The sequence below is a fragment of the Rhinolophus ferrumequinum genome, chromosome 13 (assembly GCF_004115265.2).
Source record: "Rhinolophus ferrumequinum isolate MPI-CBG mRhiFer1 chromosome 13, mRhiFer1_v1.p, whole genome shotgun sequence".
Lineage (NCBI taxonomy): Eukaryota > Metazoa > Chordata > Mammalia > Chiroptera > Rhinolophidae > Rhinolophus > Rhinolophus ferrumequinum.
In genome coordinates, this window is record NC_046296.1 from 69724994 (window position 1) to 69744667 (window position 19674).

General features: G+C 44.5%; 2 protein-coding genes across 3 annotated transcripts in view; one reads left to right on the top strand and one right to left on the bottom strand.

Moving 5' to 3' along the window:
- Positions 1-2822, bottom strand: part of TRAPPC12 (trafficking protein particle complex subunit 12) — a 50792-nt gene extending 47970 nt beyond the window's left edge. Inside the window, exon 1 of the mRNA XM_033124350.1 lies at positions 2694-2822. The gene's annotated coding sequence lies outside the window, so the exon portion shown is untranslated. The remainder of the gene's footprint in view (positions 1-2693) is intronic.
- A 5670-nt stretch (positions 2823-8492) lies between these two features.
- EIPR1 (EARP complex and GARP complex interacting protein 1) overlaps positions 8493-19674 on the top strand; it is a 101003-nt gene continuing 89821 nt past the window's right edge. Inside the window, exons 1-2 of one of the 2 annotated variants that reach the window (XM_033125348.1) lie at positions 8493-8664; positions 18569-18652. In XM_033125348.1, the coding sequence (XP_032981239.1) occupies positions 8623-8664; positions 18569-18652 (126 nt within the window). In that variant the 5' untranslated portion in view covers positions 8493-8622. Of the gene's footprint in view, positions 8665-11533; positions 11581-18568; positions 18653-19674 lie in introns of those variants that run through there. The other variant, XM_033125349.1, reaches the window with a different exon arrangement.

Here is a 19674-nt window from a genome sequence, read left to right on the forward strand (position 1 = left end):
GTTTTTAAAGAGATCATCTTTGGAACAAAAGAAAGCTAAATAAAAAGCAACAGTCTTTCAAGTCTTGAGTTTGTAACTATTAATATGTTTTGATTTTCAGAAACCTTGTTTCCAATCAAATTTAATTTAGAAAATCAACTTCTACATGTTTCCTGGTGATGTTTACACAGAAGCTGCCTAGTCCAGAGGGAAAATTACATTGTTATTCTGGATTTCTAAATAGAAATCACATATTCATGAAAAACCATTCATAGGACTGGACTGAAATGTCCTGCAAACCAGGGACCGGGCCTCCGAGTGCTACTGCGTCTCAGACATTAGGGCAATGCAAGGAGCCTGCTCCCAAGGAGCCAAAGTTAGAGAATGACAGAGAGGAAAGTTAAGCAACTATAACACAAATACGCTGATGGGAGTAGAAACATGACGCACCAGATGAAAAGGTAACTGGATAGAACAGGAGAGTGACTCTGCATGGGAAGGGATAGCCTCTAAAAGCCACAATTAAGTTTTCTTACTTTTTTCGTTAGAAGACCTTAGAAGGTTCTTGTTATTCTTCCCCTTCTCTTTTAAAGGTACATATTCTATAAATAATCTTTATTAAATATTGATTGGATACAAAACAGTATTTATAGCATGTGGCTAAGACAATACATATTACTACCTTCAGAGGTAATATTCTGAAATGTGTCCTTCCTTTTCTTGAATTTTCCACGTGTATTTCCCCAAACAACATGTTACTTAAAATTTTCAGTTTTTGACTTTATTTCTCTCTCCACTTTTAACCTGGTAAGTGGTGTGATTTCATTCATCTTCGCTGGTAATAATGGTCTCTTGGGGGATGGGGCCACAACATATCACCTATTCTACTGTTGATGGATATTTGAGGTGTTTTTAGGTTTTTGATACTATGAACAGTTCTGTTATGAACATTCTCATACACGTCTCCTGGTGTGCACGTGAAAATTTCTTCATGATATTAAAAGTGTGTGTGTTAGGTCATTGAGAATACACTTGTTCACCGTCACTAGATAATGCCAAACTGCTTTACTAAGGGGTTGTACCAATTTACACACTTAGTAGTGGTGTATAAGTGTCCCTGTACACTTGATATTGTCAGACTTAATTAATATTGAGACTATATAAAAATTCCTACAAAGCAATAGGACAAACGATCCACAAGAAAAACAGGCCAAAGATTTAAAAAGGCTGGGATACATATTTCACAAGCATGCATCCTAGAACTTCGACAGCCATACTTCTTGATTTTTTCAGGACAATTCCATTTTATACTTCTGGTCTCAGAGAAAGAAAATACGTCTTTCTGGTCTCAAGAGTCCTAATGAGACGATATATGGTCTCACTGCCTGTAACCTGCCCATCTACTGCTTGACATATATCACGGAGGAACTCCTGCACATGGGCACCAGACCCAAAAATACCTCCCCCCTCCCAAAGCCCCCACAATAAAAAATCTAAAAACAACCAGTGCCCACAGGCACAATAATCAATAAATAGTGGCACATCCAAAACTGGACTATTAACCAGTAGTGAAAATGAATGAACCATCACATGTCAATGCAGCAATATTTGAATCTAACAGATCTAATGTTGCACAAAGAACAAGTAGAAAATTAAATAGTATAATTCTCTACATAAAGTTCAAAACATAAACTAAACAATATGTTTTAGGAATACAAACATAAAAGAAGGGGGAAGGAGGTTGGACGGGAGAGGGACACACGAAGAGTTTCAAAGCCATTGGCAATGTGTCTCCCGTGTATATCACATGTAGTCTTTATATTTCAAAATTGAAAAATGGAAAAGCACACGTATCTGTTCCTGATCTGCATATGATAGAATATTTTACGTTTCCTGTTACTGGTTTAATAATTTTCATTAAACGATAGATCCGATTGTAAGCTTATGTCAACACTGAGAAAGGAAAGGGTATCTAAGATGCTACTCCCACGGGATCGGTAACCGAGGGGACACAGTCAATTCCTAACCAAGGCCTTCCCCGGCCACTTCCCAATCGGTCCAATTAAAGATAAATGATTCGAGGAGGCAGTGCCTGTTCTTTCCACATCCTGATAACAATGTAGAGATAAGTGGTCCAGCCCCTTTCCCACAACGCCGGACTCCGGTGCTCGACGACCCTACCCTATCTGGAGATGCTCTGCCCGGATGTAAAGTACCCAGAGCTGCGTGCGCACAGGGTAGGGTACCCCGTCTTCGTCCCACCGCTCGCGGACGCAGCCCCTCGCGGCCCCGAGGCTGGGGCGCTGCGTCAAGGCTCCCGGGACCTGCGCTTTCAGGCAACGACCTCGGACGGGCCCCAGTAAAATCTCTTCCTACACCTACAAAGATTCCAGTCTTCTTTACACCGACACCATGGAAACGCTGGCAAAGAAATCGGACTTCCCTAGTCCAGGTGAGTGCTTTGCACAACGAGCTTAATCAACGCCTTAGCGTTGTTAAGGACTAACGAAGTGCCCTGCCGAGCGGAGACGTGAGCGCCAGGCGGCGGGAGGAGACCTGGGGGAGGCGCCCCCCCGCCCCGGAGAAGAGCCCCCCAAGGCAGAGGACTCTGGGAGGAGCCCCCAGGGGCTGGGGGTGGGGCCGAGGGCGGGCGGGCTGAGCGGCGGCTGGGGGCCGCCTGACCCCCTCCCTGCAGCCCGGGCCCTGATCCTCACCTGCCACCGCCCACTAGGCTTGGGGAAAGGGCCACCTGCAGCCGAGCCCCGGGTCCGGGACAAAGTGGAGGAAGCCGGAAGAGGAGGACAAGGTGCAGCTCGGCCGGCGGCCTCTGCGCCTGCGTGCGCCGGTCTCGCGCATGCCCAGTGCAGGAACTGCAGGCCCACCTGTCGCAGCCGGAAGCGCGGAGTTTCCGGTTTGTGCAGCAACGGCTGGGGCCTGGGCCCCAAGGTTGAACGGGGCCGGGGCCGGGGAATGGTCTCGGGCGGCGCGGAGCCCAGTACCTGGGCATGGAGAAGAAAATTATTCTGATGTCAGAGGCCACAAGCAAACCTGTGGCCCAGGGGCAGCTGGAAGAGCGATTAGGCTCTTTTTATTCTGGGCCAAAGCACCCTAGAAACACTGTATTTTCCAGGATTTGTCTTTGTGCCTACCCATATTTTCAACTTTCAGTGCATCTGTACTAATTGTGTGACACCATTAACGGTAAAAATAGGAATAATGGTAACAGTAGGTAGGTGGTATGAAGATAGAGCTTGCATTCTCTTAGCTCCCCACAGCTTCATCTCAGGTACAGGGAGCCAGTGAATAGTGTGCTCATGTCTGTGCTCCGTTTCCTTGATTTCTGTGTCAATCACCCAGATCTCCTCATTAATCCAGCAAATATTCATCCAGCCTTAACTCTGCCACGCACAGTGTTAGGCGCTGGAATACAACTGGCCAAACCAGACGTGGCCATTTCTTTCTTCCTCTTTTTTAATGATTAAAATTTTCCTATTTATTTTTAACAGATTAAATACTATATATATTTAAGGTATATACTGTATACAATGTGAAATGATTACCAGAGTAGAACTAATTAACATAACTTTCATCTCAGTTACCTTTTCTTGTGGTGTGTGGTGACGGTACTTGAGATCTACTTGGCAAATTTCAAGATAGGATATATTATTAACTATTTGTACCATTTTGTAAATTACATCTCCAGAACTTATTTATTTTATGATTGAAAGTTTGTACCCTTTGATCTATATCTCCCCTCGCCCCTACCCCTCAGCTTTTGGTAACTGGTATTGTACTGTGGATGAAAAAGGGGCCATGTACTAAACCTGACAAGCTCAGGGGAGGCCAGGATGGCAGGCCTTACAAACTCAGAGAACAAAATTAACCACATAGGATGGTCTGACACATAAAAATTCCCAACTGAAAGCGGGTCATGGCAGGTATTCACATCCTGGGCCTGTACATTCCTTGACAAAAGGCAATGTTCAAGTAAGCCTATCTGTTGTCTTTTAGCATCTAAGATAACACACCTTTGGAATGTCAGAGTAATCCCTTTTTCTGGACTCCTCAGGGCACAACCCACCACACCAGAGCATGAGACCACAGCAGAACCCCTCATTGTTATCTTGTTCCCCGAATACCATCTGTCATGCAGGGTGTCATGCAGGGTCTCAGCTCCCGCTCCCCACATAAGAACGCAGGATATGGTGAGGCCAAAAAGGAACACCCACAAAGCCATAGATGGGGGAGTCATACCACTATAGTCTCGCTGGTGGCTGGGTTGGAGACAGAGGAAGTAGGAGCCACTCTATCTGCAACCTGCTGTCCACTTCTTTTTGCCAACCAACCTCACTTGCCAGCTGCAATCCGCCGTGCTAACTGCAATCTGCTCTTGCTAGCTCAGCCACCATCTTCTTGCTAGCCCCCATTTTTTTGCTAGCGTAGCCACAGCAGTTATATTAGTGGCCAATGGCTCACTGGTTACAGCTGACGGCCAACTAGCCACAGCTGATGGCCATCCAATCACAGTTGATGGCCATTTACTACCTGAGCCAGCACCTTTCCACGTGAGGCCGAGAGCCTGGAAACTGCACTCCTTGCTCCGTCCCCACACCATCTCTATGTGCTGTAAATGGTATTAACTGTTCTGTATCCACCCATGTAAGAGAAGTATTTCTCCTTTTTACTTTTTATCCAATCCAAAAAATATCCCCACTTTGCTTTCTCCAGCCCCCTTAATCTGATGGATTTCATGTAACCCTCCTTACCCGTCCTCCTTTAATGCTAATGTATAAAATAAGCAGCAAAACTGCCCTTCTCTGGAGGATTTTTCTCAATCCGTTGAGCTTTTGCTCCCTGGCAATTGTCATCAGTTTGGCTCAAATAAACTCTGTAAAATTCTTTATAGGTTTGAGCATTTCTTATGTCAACAGTGCTGTTACTAGGACTTCAATTTTCTTTTCAAGATTCCCCATGTAAGTGGAATCATGCAGTATTTTTCTGTGTCTGATTTATTTCAATTAGCACAATGTTCTCCAAGTTCATCCATGTTGTTGCAATGACAGGATTTCCTTCTTTTAAAGGCTGAATAAGATTCCATTACATACGAAGTTGGACAATTAAGTTCGTGAACTCACCCTAGAAAAATTGCTACATCCCTCATTGCTGAATACCACCATGGTCAACTTTGAAGTACTCCTCTTGGGAAGCTATGCACTGATGCCAGCACCTAGTCCACCCTTCAAAGTAATTTTAGAACTCTTTTTCTGGAATGGCCATCAGAGCTGTCATCGTATTGCCCTTGATGTCCTGAATGTCATCAAAATGTCTTCCTTTCAATATTTCCTTTATCTTCAGGTAAAGAAAGAAGTCATTGGGGGCCAGATTTGGTGAGTAGGGAGGGTGTTCCAATACAGTTATTTATTTACTGGCTAAAAGCTCCCTCACTGACAGTGCCGTGTGAGCTGGTGCATTGTTGTGATGCAAGAGCCATGAACTGTAGGCAAAAAGTTCAGGTCGTCTAACTTTTTCACGCAGCCTTTTCAGCACTTCCAAATAGTAAACTTGGTTAACTGTTAGTCCAGTTGGTACAAATTCATAATGAATAATCCCTCTGATATCGAAAAAGCTTAGCAACATGGTTGCAACAAGTTTGTGAACTTAATTGTCAGACCTAGTATGTGTGTATGTGTGTGTGTGTGTGTGTGTGTGTGTGTGTATGTAGGGATATGCATATACATGTAAGTGATCCTTGAACATGAGTTTGAATTGTGTGGGTCCATTTACCGTATGTAAGAATTTTTTTAAACAAATACCTGTACTATTTTTATCTGTTTGGGAGTCTGTGGATGTGGGAGGCCGATTGTATGCATTGATCTATGCCATTTTATCTAAGGGACCTGAGCATCCATGAATTTTGTTATCTGAGGAAGGTCCTGGAACCACTGCACTGAGGATACAAAGGGAAAACTTAAGTTTTTGGGGAGTCAAAAGTTACACATGGATTTTTGACGGTGCAGGGGTCAGCATCCCTAACCCCAACATTGTTCAAGGATCAACTGTGTATATACTGGGGTGCCAAAAAATGTATACTTTTTTTTTTTTTTTTTTTTTTTTTTGAGGAGGGCACAGCTCACAGTGGCCCATGCAGGGATCAAACTGGCAACCTTGGTACTATTAGCACCACGCTTTAACCAACTAACTGGTCACCCCAATATTCACATTTTAAGAGATGTTATCTATGTATTACTTTTTAAAGTTGAATTATGGTAACAGTGTGTAGTATGAAGTTTGCTCAAAAGATGGCATTAATCAAATGAATGCTAGCTTCACTATGAGACAGGCAGGACAGTCAAAGAAAATGGTGGAAGCATGGTTGTTGTTTGAGAATCGCAAGACCGTTTTGCCGTGGTATTTGAAATTCGAGAACATTGTGGAAGTACAATGACAACGATGGTGTGAGAATGCAACAGAACCTCCAACACGCCTAACAATTGCACGCATTCGTTATAAGTTTGAGACGCATGGTGCCACTGTGAAGAAATTGAAACGCCAGACACAGCCATACAAGTGGACACTTTGGTTAGTGTTGCTCAAGCAGTACATAATTCGCCATAATCAGAAGTGTCTGGACACTGATGGTAACCACTTTGCACACCTCTTATACTTGCAGAAGTCAAACGTGACTTGTATTCATCTTCTTTTATTGGTATATGCTATTACAATTTTAATACTTTCTTTGGCACCCTCTGTAGATATATGTATATATCTCATATTTTCTTTATCCAGGTATCAGTGGGTTAGGTTGTTTCCATGTCTTGGCTACTGTGAATATTGCTGCAATGAACATGGAATGCAGATATCTCTTCGAGATAGGGATATTTTCTCTCCTGGATCACAGAAGTCAGATTGCTGGATCATATGGTAACTCTATTTTTAATTTTTTGAGGAACCTCCACACTATTTTCCATAGGGGCTGTATTAATTTACATTCCCACCAACAGTGTCTGAGGGTTCCCTTTTCTCCAATCCCACCAACACTTACCTATTGACTTTTTGATAATAGCAATCCTAACAGGTGTGAGGAGATACCTCATTGTGGTTTTGATTTGCATTTCCTTGATGATTAGTGATGCTAAGCATCTTTTCATATATCTGTTCCAGACACATGAAAATAGATTTAAGGTAGAAAGAAAATTTAATCACATGGAGGAGAGATATATGGTCTTTGAAATCATTGGAACCCACGTTAGTGAAAGAGGTTCAGCTGTGGCATTTTGGGGATTCTGTACAATGTGACCCGTCTGCCAAGGGTTAGATAGACCAGTCTCAAGATCTGGGCTGGTCTGACTAAATGCTGTTCTTGCTAAATGTTAAAATGCAGCATAGTATTTTGGAGAAGCTGTAATTAACCAAATCCAGAGAAGTTCAGCCAACTGTAAAGAAGAAATCAACATGTACTTCACCAAATAGTGTATATAACCAATGGCTAAGCCTACCTTCAGGGAGATGGAGCTTTGAATGTGAATGAATCCTATCTTTTTTACTTGCTGCAAGTAAACACTAGCTAAAAACAACCATGTCTCGTTCTTGAATAGAACACTCCAAGTGGTGAACCCCTTGAGTTGGGTAACAAGGGCACTGCTTAATGTCAAAGCGAACGCTTAGGGAGTACAGCCTAAGGGGGTCAACTTCTCCACCACCACAATCCTTGGATATTCCGGGGTAGCCAGCGTCTTCCTAGCAGATTCCCATTCATTGTGAAATGATGGGTCAAATACTGCCAGCAGTGCCACGCCAGCCATCACTTGTCACCCAACACTGGCAATGCAGCAGTGCGATCCTTTACCCATGCAACACAGTGCTGGGCACCTCCAGACATGGATTGGCACGGTCCCTTACTTTAAGGATCCTGGGCAGAGCCTAATTGAGTCTGACAGACCAGGCACGCACACCAGCTCCCACGGTGGCAACCTGGGCTAAGTCTCTCCGTCTGCTCATTTCTATCTATCTATCCTATCAGGATCACCTGTTGTGCCCGCCCTCGTTACTGAATTTTGTAGCGGCTCATCTGTAAAATGAAGTATGATAACGTTAGTTCCAGGGTTGGAGCGAACAACTTTAAGACAGTGCATATAAAGCTTTTGCCTTCGCGCTCAGCAAAGCACCAATGGTTACAGAGACGGTGTCACAGCCCTAGGTGGGCAATTGTGGGATGATAGAACAGGGAGGGGTCCCAGCAGGAGACTTCTGAGCGGCCTGGACTGCGGACGGGTGTGGGGTGGGCAGAGCGCCGTCCCAGGCGAGGCCCGGGCGCCCACCGACCCCTTCGCCCGCCGGAGCGCCGTCTGCGCCTCCCATTAACCCGCCACAGCTCCCAGTTCCTCCCCGCCAGGCCCTCCTCCCCAAGGGCTCGGATGGGGTCCCAGCGAGCATGCGCACGAGCCGAAGGCCGCCGCCATTGGCCGCCAGCGAGGAACGTACTGATGACGTATCGGGAAAACACAGGAAGTGAGCCCTACGGGCGCCGGGCTGGGCCAGAAAGAGTCCTGTTGCGGCGCCGCCTGGGCGGAGGGAATGAATGGGCGCTGAGTTGGGGGCGCGCAGGCTCTAGGGACCGTCCTGAGGCGTGGGAGCGGCCACAGCATGGAGGACGACGCGCCGGTGATCTACGGGCTGGAGTTCCAGGTGAGTCACAGGAAGGCCCCACCGTGTCCCGCGGTTCGCAGAGCGAGGCCGGCGCGGGTCCGCGGTGCCCCTCCGCAGCTGAGGACACTGCAGCTGCGGGGCTGAAGGACCTGGTCGTGCAGGACCGACCGAGGCCCTGCGTGACAGTGGGTCATCCAGGACCAACTGGGGTCCGCCTAACAGCGCGACCCCCGGGCTTGGTAGCCCCCGCCGCCTCCCCTACGTCCGTCCTGGGCATTACTGGTGGCCCAATTCTCACCGCTGACTTTGGTGTCCTTACTGGAGTACATTTTCCTCCAGCACTGGAGTTCCTGGAGGCAGGAACTCTTTTTTTTTTTTTTTTAGTTTAAATTGTTTAATTGCGACACACGGTCACATCTACGGAACAGTTGCAAAGAATACAAAAAGTTCAGCTGTACTCTTCTTCACCCAGCTTCCCCTATCGTTGACATCTTACATGACCAGGGCACATTGATCAAAGCTTAAAAATTAGCGCTGATACAGTCCTATCACCTGAACCACAGACTCTGTTGATTTCACCCGTTTTCTCAGTGATGTCTTATTTCTTTTACATCCTGTGCTCGCCAGGGCGCCTAGTCACGTGACCGTCACATAGTAGATGCTCAGCAAATGCTTCTGAAACGAATGGACCCCCACAGTGTAAGCAGTGAAGTGGGAATGCACAAGGCCGTTTAGTAGGACAGCGAGCAGGCCTGGTGGGCAGAGTGCAGGATCAGGGGATGGGGTTGCATTATGTGACGCCTGTTGGCGCCTGTACTGGTTTTCTTCTGTTGAAACAGATTTTGAGAACCTGTTATGCTTAAGGGACACATACAGAGAAATAAAAACACGATTCATTGCCTTATGAAGTACTTGATGCATAATTGTGGGCAGTAAGTGTATGTTAAAAATATAAATCATCTCTGCTTTCAAGAAACTTACAGGGAGGGATGCAGCGGTGTTTGTTACTAAAAGCCAGAATGCTACCATGGCTGCTGATGATTTAATCGTGGCTGCAGCACTTACCAGATGTGTGACCTCGGGCCTCAGTTTCCTTACCAATACATCAGGAAAATGAATGTCTACCCACTGTGGCTGTTAAGAAAGTTAAATGAGTCAATACATTTAATTCAGGCATTTGGAACAGTGCTTGGCACATAGTCTGCATTCAATAAATGATGTTCTAATTATTATAATGAGATAGAATTCTTGCAGACGAAGTCTACACGAGGCAGGTTCTAAGTGTCCGTTGAGTAATGAGCTGTGTTACAGGGTTTGACAGCTGGCTCTGTCTCACAAGACTGGGGCCTTAACTACCAGTTACTGAGAACGTAACTATGTGTGGGAAACTGCTTAGCACTCATTTAATTGCAGAGTGGGCATATTGGTACATGTTTTTTTCCCGTGGTCCAAGGATATTTACCAAGACAATGATAGACTTAGGATTCTAGCCTAGGTAGGCTTGAACCCAATCCGGCTTCAGAAGACCTCAACCGCAAAGTTATACTGCTTTCTCCTTAAGAGGGTGCCATGGAAGTACATACGGAGGGCAGGGCGGAGGGCGCACGCAGGGAGATACAATGTTCCGTGACCTTGTGCTACCTGAAGGGGGCATCTTCCGCCAGTGCTACTTAATAACTTCTTAAGAAATCTTCTAAGTAACCCAGAGGTTTTGATCTTCAGTGTCGAGTCTTTGAGGTCACTAAAATGTTATTTCCTGTGTTTGATAAATGGATGGACTTGATCCTTGCTTTGGGCGTCAAATATTTTATCTGAATTTTTTTTTTAATCTTGAAAGAAGTAGCTGATTTTTGCACTTGTTTACTTTGGACAGCTCCATTGGCTGTTATTTTCTTGAATTTGAAGAACCATTACTGCAGAAACAAAAAGCACTGACAGTTATAACTGAGCTTTGGTTGTCAGTGACGTTCGAATCACTGTGGAGAAACAGTTTACGTTAAAAGATGGGGCTATGATTATTGACCATTGGCCGAGAGTAGTGAGGCTCGGAGGGCAAAGTGAGGCACTCCTACAGCAAATGAAAGGCAGGGCAGGGACGTACAAGGCGCGATCGTCACATACGGTGAATGCTTAAGTAAAAAAAGACTATTACGGTACAAGACACATTGCCCTTAACCCCCCTCAAGGTACTCCCCCCGGCTTTGAACACACTTATCCCATTGTTCTTGCCACTTTCTGAAGCAGTTCTGGAAGTCTTCTTTCATGAGTGTCTTTAGTTGCACCGTCGTGGCTGCCTCCATGTCCTGAATTGATTCAAAATATTTTCATGGTCATTTTGACTGTGGGGAAGAGCCAGATGTCACACAGATCCGGTGTGAGGTCTGTGTGTCAGATCCGGTGAATAAGGTGGATGAGGACGCACCATGATGGTTTTATTTGACAGAAATTGCTGTACCAGAAGCCATGTGTGACACAGAGTCTCGTTGTGATAAAAACATACGGTGAATGCTGCTGCCGAGTGCCATGCAGTGGAAAGGCAGGGATCTTCAATACAGGAAGTGGCGCCTCAAACCTTAGTAACAGTGTGTGACAAATTCAACTTGTTCGTGCAGTTAGTTGGCTGTGAGCTATGGTTAAGAGAAGGTGTGTTTTAAAGTGTGCTGTAAATCATGGATCATGAACAATGCATTAACATGAAATGGGCAAATGGTTTCGTCCTCCATCATGACAACGCTCCGTGTCACACATGGCTTCTGATATACAGAAATTTATGTCAAATAAAAACATTACGGTGTGTCCTCATCCACCTTATTCACAGGACCTGGCACCGTGCAACTTCTGCTTTTCCCCAAAGTCAAATTGATTCAGGACATGGAGGCAGCCACGACAGTGCAACCAAAGACACTCAGGAAAGAGGACGTCCAGAACTGCTTCAGACAGTGGCAAGAACGATGGATAAGTGTGTTCGAAGCGAGGGGGAGTATTCTGAGGGGGATTAATGGCAATGTGTCTTTTACTGGAATGAATTTTTAAAAAATGTAAACATTCACCGTATTGTTTGATCACACCTCATAGAGCAGTCATTAAAATAAGAAAATGCTGAGAACATTAGTATTTATGAAATATTTTTGTGAGCTAGGACAAATCTCAAGGTCTGGGTGGTTCTTTGACTGGGAACCCAACTGATAAGTTCAGCCAACTGCAAAGAAGAAATCAATATATAATTAACCAACTAGTGTTTATGAGCAATGGCTAAGCCTACCTTCAGGGAGACAGAGCTGTGGGTGTGAACCCTTTGTCTCCTCTACTTGCTGCAAATAAGAACAACTACCTAAGGACAAGCAGGTCTCCTTGAATAGAATGCACCAAGTAGCAATCCCCTGGAGTTGGGTAACAATTAGGTATCATGTGACCAGCATCTTGTAGCTACATGAAGGGACTTGCGACTTGTGCTCATGATTTTGCTTCTTGTAAATTTTGTATAGTTTAAAGTTTTTACAAATAATTCTTACAAGTCACTTAAGTCAAATTTTTGAAAATCGGGTTAAAATCAGCAGTCCCTAAACCCTCCTTTTCCATCTTACCTAATTGCCGAGAACAACTTTCAACTTTTTAAAAACTGTTTCTTCTAGTCTTTACCTGTCTGCTTTCATCTCTTGGACATAGCGCAGTGACTAGATGTCGTATTGCGTAAGGATTGTTAGATTTTTTTGTGCTCTCCTCCTGCCCTCCTTTATATTCCTGATATAGTTATATCACAGTTATTGTTTTTTCTTGACAAATCCATATTCCAGATTTTCATTTTTCTACTTATATAAATATTGTTGACTGTTGATTGAAATAAGGTGCCATGATTTCATTTTCCTTGTACAGCTTTGCATCTCTCCCATAGTAATTAAACACTTCTTGTTTTCATTTGTTTAATTTTCCTTGGATCTTATTGGTGACTCTTGATGTTCTTGTGAACAGCTCTATAAATGCTGTACAGTAACGTTTTCCATGTGGTTGCTCCTCGGGTTACCTGTGAGTTCTGTTGTTTCATTTTCCTGGAGACGTGCCTTCTGGAGCCCCTCTGCCCACTTCTGGCTCCATTGGGATCTGGTTTCTGACAAAACCTCCAGCTTTCATCTTGTGCGGGTTTGGTTTTTGTTTCATTTTTGGTAGATTGCTATGAGTAGATAGAGGTGACAGTCAGATGACAGGCCATTTAGTTGTCACAACAGCCCTGGGCGTAGGTACTATTCTTGCCCATTTTAAAATTGAGGACACTGGGGTTTGGAGCACTGGGACCTCGTGTGGCGCTCAGAGAAGCTGGCTCAGGGCCAGGTGTCCCTCGAGGCGTGTGCTCTGCTTTGTGAGGCCTTTCACTCAGAACAGGCCCTCCTTCCTGTGTGTTAGGTCCTCACAATATCCATACAGTGAGACACCGATGGTCAAGGCAGACGGCCGCTGCTCTTCACGGGCAGCATGGCTGTCCCCCAGCAGGTGCATAACACCTGTTTGCTGGGCCACTGAAGTTAGGCAGCGTGATGGGAAGAGGAGAGCAGGGCTAGCGAAGCGATGCGTGGGCGCTGACGCGGCCCAGACTGCAGCCTGGAGTACAGGCCACGCGTCAGCGAGCGCAGGCCGGTGACCTGGGCCAGGCCCCGACGGAGGTCGGAGGAGTGCTCCTGACCGGAAAGCCGACCTTGGCGTAACTGGGGGCTCAAAGGGGACGCAGAAGACTCTTTTCCTGGGAAAGCGCAAGGCTTAGAAGAGGCGCAAGTGAAATGAAAGTTTAGCTTTAATCTGGAGAGTGTTTGTTTTTGTTTGTTGGTTTTTTTACTACTAAAGTAATTCAAAGTTTAATGACAAAGTACGAGTACAGAGAAATCTGTTTTATTTGTATACACTAGCAAGGAATAATCTCAAAAAGAATTTAAGAAAATAATTCCATTTTAAATAACGTCAACTTTGATAAAATACTTAGGAATAGTTTTAATCAAATCGCAAGACTTCAACAATGAAAATTACAAAAGGATTTAAAGAAAACCTACATAAATGTGAGGCCAACCCTGGTGATGGAAATTGTTCGTAGGCAACAGAACAGATGCGATGTACAGACTCAGTGTGATTCCTATGAAAATGCCCCAAGGTCTTTGTGGAAAAATGCACACGCTGATCCTAATATTCACATAAAACTTCAATGGATGCCAAAGAGCCTTAACAATCTTCAAAAACCAAATCAAGTTGGAGGTTCACCCTTCCCAAACGTAATTCTTAGTACAAAGCTACAGTAAGGGAAACATGGTGACACTGGCATAGAGATATACATAGAGATCGATGGAATCGTGTTGAGGGCCCAGAAATACACCCATAGATCTAAGTCAGGTGATTTTTTTTTTTTAACATACACATTTAACTTATTTATCATTGTCATTTACAGCTTTATTTTATAAAACACAGAAAGACATTTTTTTTTCTCTATTCTTTTTCTCTCTCTTTTTTTTTAAGGAGGGTGCAACTCACAGTGGCCCATGTGGGGATTGAACCAGCAACCTTGGTGTTAAGAGCACGATGGCTGCAACCAACTGAGCTAACGGGCCACCCCCAGAAAGACCTTTTTAATATTGCTCTATCAACAGAATTTAAACACTAGAAATGTTGATAGTTTTTAAAGTGTAACTTAAACAAGTTACAATCCAATAATTGGAGGTTTTTTTCAGTATGGTTACTATACAAATGAAATAAATGGCCAAAGGTATTAATAGCAATATTTTGTTATCTATGTATTATCAGATACTTTAGGACCTAAACAAAGATTCTGAGTATTCAGACTTCTTTTGTAGTGTTTCATATTTAAATACCTTCCTACCTGTATTCTGAATTAAGCTACTTGACCAAAAGATGTGATTTGGGACGACATTTAGCTTTATACCAAAAGTTTTCCTATCTACAGTTACCACCTTCAAAGAATTGACATTACAAGACTGAAGTAATCTGCTGGGTCCCTTTTTTGAACACTGGGCAAAAAATTGTGTCAACACCATGGAAAGTCAAACAGATAGCCCCCCCAAAATTGGACAATCATGCACAGTCCAGTAAAGTATGTTAAGCTTTCCCCATCTAAAAGTTAAGCAATAAAATACATGAACTACAGTTGACTTGGTTTCAGGAGAAGCACATTTGAGAATTACATTATTGTTGTCTTCACGTATTCAGTCACTGCCAGCGATTCTGTGGGCCACCGAGCTATTCACTCTCTGCCTGCGGGCGTCCTTGAGCTCTCAGCTGCAGCGGTTTCCAGGAGCTAGCAGTGCCCCAGCCAGTAATTCTCCTCGCAGGTTCCCTAATACTGTGGGGGCTTAAAACACTAATTCTCTTGCTCTCAGTGATGTTGGTGATGGATCTGCTAGCAGTTTCTGCATGTGGGCCGAGATCTTGTTTTGTGAGGCCGAAGAATGGAAACATGGACCAGGGAGAGGCAAAAAGTTTTAGAAAGAGGATAGTTTATTAGAGGCAGGAGAAGAGGTTGCAGCTCCCAAGTGGGAGGGGGTCCCGAATGGGGGTGCCCCCCTGGAGAGTATTTTGATGCTGTGTTTTTATTATTATTTGTTTGTGTTCTGGAGTTAGAAACCGCAGACATGTTTTTGGTTCTAGCTTACTCACTTGCTTCTTTTCTCTTTTTTCATTTTTTTCTCCCTCAAAAAATATGTGGCTCAGGATAGATGTGTGTGTGTGTACATGTGTACACACACGCATACACACATGTATGATATATGTGTGTATGTGATTTATACATAGTCTGTGTAATTTATGTATGTAATTTGTATACACACATACACAGATGCTTATACAAACATGTTTATATACCGTGTTTCCCCGAAAATAAGACCTAGTCAGACAATCAGCTCTAATGCGTCTCTAATAAGACCAGGTTTTATTTTACTATAATATATGACCAGGTCTTATATAAGACCAGGTTTATATTAATTTTTGCTCCAAAAGACGCATTAGAGCTGATTGTCTAGGTAGGTCTTATTTTTGGGGAAACACGGTATATAATTTCTCCCCGAGCAGGACCTGTGTTTCTGTTCTGTTTTGAGACCTTAAGTGCAGATCCCTCTGGCTTGGTTCACTTTAAGAACTTTCCACGTCTCTGCAGCCTGTCTTTTTTGGGTGTGGGGGATGAGAAATAGGAGTGTAGCTAGCACAGAATGAAGAAATTGAGACTTTTATTTCTCTCTTTTTTTTTTTTATAAATAAAACAATCTGTTAGAACTCGGAGGAATTAATCTGCTCTGTCGAGACAGCGCCTCGGGGGTCTCTAGCCTTCTGGGGTGCCATCCTAGTGATTTGGGGGCAGTTCTCGGTAAAGAGGTCATTTCTGGAGGGCGATCACTCATTGTAGGAGGTGGGACTGACCTCGTTCTGTCTCTGCTGCTGGACGCAGCGGTCCATCTCTGCCTGAGCACCTTCTAGCTGAGCCTTAAACTTGTCTGGAATGTGGCTCGTGATGGGGAGAGTCTCTGATGAAGGACTGCAACCGGGGCCCAGTCTGCTACCTGTTATCCAGGCTGGGCATTCACGTGCTCAGTCGGGTAGAGTCCGATTTGCACTTTCCCGGGGCCTCTGTTTCTAGTCAGCACAGCGGTGGTGCTGTGCCTCCTGCAGCCCAGGAGGGCCGGCCATCCCCTTTCCACGGCGCAGGCCCGCTGTTGTCTTCACTCTCAGCACCTCCACTTGCCTCTTCCTGGCTCGGTTCACTAAATGGTGATGGCAGACTAGAAAGACAGCCATGGCCTTTCCTTTGGAAAACTGGGGACAGCACATGAGTTATAATAAAGTGACCCATGATCTAACTTCAACCAGATATATAAATAACTTGCTTGTGTTATTTACTATTGCCCTGCTTCACCATCGCAGAGAGAACCAGACTTAAGGCTGGGAGTCTGGGTTGTTCTTCTGCTCTAGAAGCTGTGTGACCATGGCTGAGTCACTTACCCTCTCTGGTCCTCAGTGTCTTATCTTCAGGATGGGAATGATATTATCTATCCTGTCTTCCTGTCTGCTTCATTGAATTATGAGGATGAACCAAGATAAAATACATGGAAATTTTTTGTGACCTATTATACTGTAAAATTTTGATCTTATTATATGAGGGTCATTGGAACACCTCAAAACCATCATCATGACTAGATTTAGAAAGGTCATTTTATCATTCACTTAATCAAAGAAGCAGAATTATACACGTGGATGTAGATCTGTCACCAAAATGGCCAGAGGTAAATTATTTTTGTAATTTTACCCAATAATGTAGCAGAAAGATCTTGAATTAAACTTTTATGAGATTTCACTGTAATTTTTAAAGAGGCAATGTAGATTTTTTTATAGAAATGATTTTCCTCTTTAAAAAATGAGGTGTCTTCTTATGTGAGATAGAACAAGATAGTTTCAGATTTGTAGTGCTTTTCTAAAACTGACAGCTTTACTCTGAAACAGACGCTCTATTTAAACCTTTTTTCTTGCGTGTTTACTGTTAGCCCTCTACAGGTACACAATTCTTGGCTCTGTAAATTGCTTTAGAATGAAGCAAATTGAGTGCTGGTTCATTATCGTCACTCAGGGAGCTTTTGCATCCCTGATTTGCCCTTCCTTTTCAGTCTAATAGCCACTAATACAATTTACTTCCTTTTGATTTTTTCTATTTTCGAGTAGTGGCATTTCATCCTGCCTCAGTCTAACACTGAGCAGTCGGGGTGTTGTTTTTCAGGAATGGTGTGAACCCTTCCTCCTGGGTTGTTTTTCTCTGAGCCAGGGGTGTTCAGACTGGCTAGGGTTCAGCGGGTCTGTGAATTTGCTGACATACACAGAATTCTGTGTCTGTGTGTGTACGTTTTTGGCAGAAGATCTATAGATTCATAAAGAATTCATCAGCTTTGCAAAGAGGTCTAAGACTCCAAAAATTGCCCAGCCAAGTTTGGCCCAGGAGGGTACAGGCATACTGACAGTGGGAACCTTAAAAGTACTTCAAGTGGCTGAGTTAGCTGAAATAGGTTTTTTCCCTCCGAGCGTCTAATAATGTGAATACTGCGTTAGACATATGTTTCCTTGCTTTTACTGACATGTATTTTGGTAGTTGATGTTTTTGTGTCACTGACTCTTTTGAGGAACAGTGGGAACAGAGGGGAAACGGTTGTATTTTCTGAGAGTGGAGCCTGAAGTCATCTCCAAACCTTTTGGCGGCAGATACCCAGGAGGCCTTGTCTGCCCCTGTGTGGAAACCAAGTCAGACCTAGACAGGCTAAGTGGTCGGAACATCTGTTAAACTGTTTCCCTTACCCTGTTCTGAAAAGAATGAATCAAGGACTTGAGAGGAATATGGGGAGTTGGATGTGAAGGAGGAGGGAGCAGGATGTCAGGCCTGTTTCTAGCTTGTGTGGGTGGAGAGGGTGTGGAGCGAGGGCCCACTCAGTGCAGGGTAAGAGGCTCGTTCGTTTCCTGACGGGTCGGACCAAATCCGTACCCACTTAGTGGTTTCACAGAGCAGCACTTGTAGCTGGACGTGCTGTCGTCCCGTTGTCAGTTTCCCAGGTGCTTCCTGCAGGCGACTTGGCTTAAAACTCCTGCTCTGCTGTTGTAGGATGCCACTTTCTGCTGTATTGTTGGAGAATAATTTGTTCAACCAAGGTGTTACTGTCGAAAATTACGGTCTTATTAAACACAATTTATGTCTTTATTGCTTAATTTTTATGCCCACTTACAATTGTTGCCATGTACACATTCGAAGTGGGATTGTTGTGTCACAAAGTGTACAGAGGTGGAAGGCTTTTCATGTATGTTTTTAAATCGCCTGCAGACACTTGGTGCTACTCGGTACTCCATCGGCGGGAGGGTGGTAATGCCGTGTTAGTCGCTGTCTGAAATCGAACCACAAATGTGTGCGCTTTCTTTCCCCTTGCAGGCACGTGCCCTCACCCCTCAGACTGCAGAGACAGACGCCATCCGGTTTTTGGTTGGGACGCAGTCTCTTAAATATGATAATCAGGTAACTATTTCCAACAAGTCATACATGTTCGTTACTAAGCCTATTCTCAGTTTTACAGCCATTCTGATGTGATTTTTCAAGCAACGTTTGAGAAAATTACTGCTACACGAAAGAAAACTTTCCTTGGGATTTCAATATCCAGCTATAGGTACTGGTTGAGCTCAGCCATTTCAGCTTATTCTGGGTAGCCGTGCTGCCGTCGTCCTGTGTTTCGGTTCTGTGGTCACACAGGATTCCCTGTAAGCGGCGGGAAGGCAGTGTGGGGTGCGTGGTCAGCATTGCCCCTTCTACCCCGGCCGGCAGTCACCTGTTTCATTGCTTGTGGCACTGTCTCGACCTGAGCCCAGGTGAGGCCACGATCCCGCCCCACATGGAGATCCAGCGGTCACCCCCAGCTGACCCAGGGAGACGTGCAGCAGGTGGCCCGTTTGCTGTTCTGGCCACTGTAGAAGAAAGAATATCGGATACTCGTGAGAGCAGGGTTCAGTTCCCGGCTTGACACGAACGCATGACCTTGAGCCGCCCTTGCTGGACTTGGTTTTCTCACTGCCAAGACAGAGAGTGAGCTGTGCGCTTTCCTGCCTCACAGATGCCGTGATGGGTGAAGACATGCACTGTCCCTGATCCTGGGACAATGCACAGAGGCCACTCTGCCCAGTGACCATTTGTCACACAGGAAATGGCACTAAAATAGCTATAAAAGAGTATTGCGTGCTGGATAGGGCGTGGTGAAACTGTCATGTTGGTGAGGGGTTTGTATTGGCAGAGTCATTTGGGCAATGAATTTGGTGATACATATCTAGAGCTTTATAAATAAATGTTCATAACTTAACCTGGAATTCCTGTACCCAAAACATAGAAAAAGCTTTGTATATGAAGAATACTATTGTAACGGTACATATCATTGCGAAGAAATTAGAAGCAATCAAAATGGGCACTTGGTAGGCTGGATAATATGCAATTGCCGATTGTAACGGCAGATTCGTAGGATTCAGCCTGGGTGAACCTGGTTACTCTCGAGG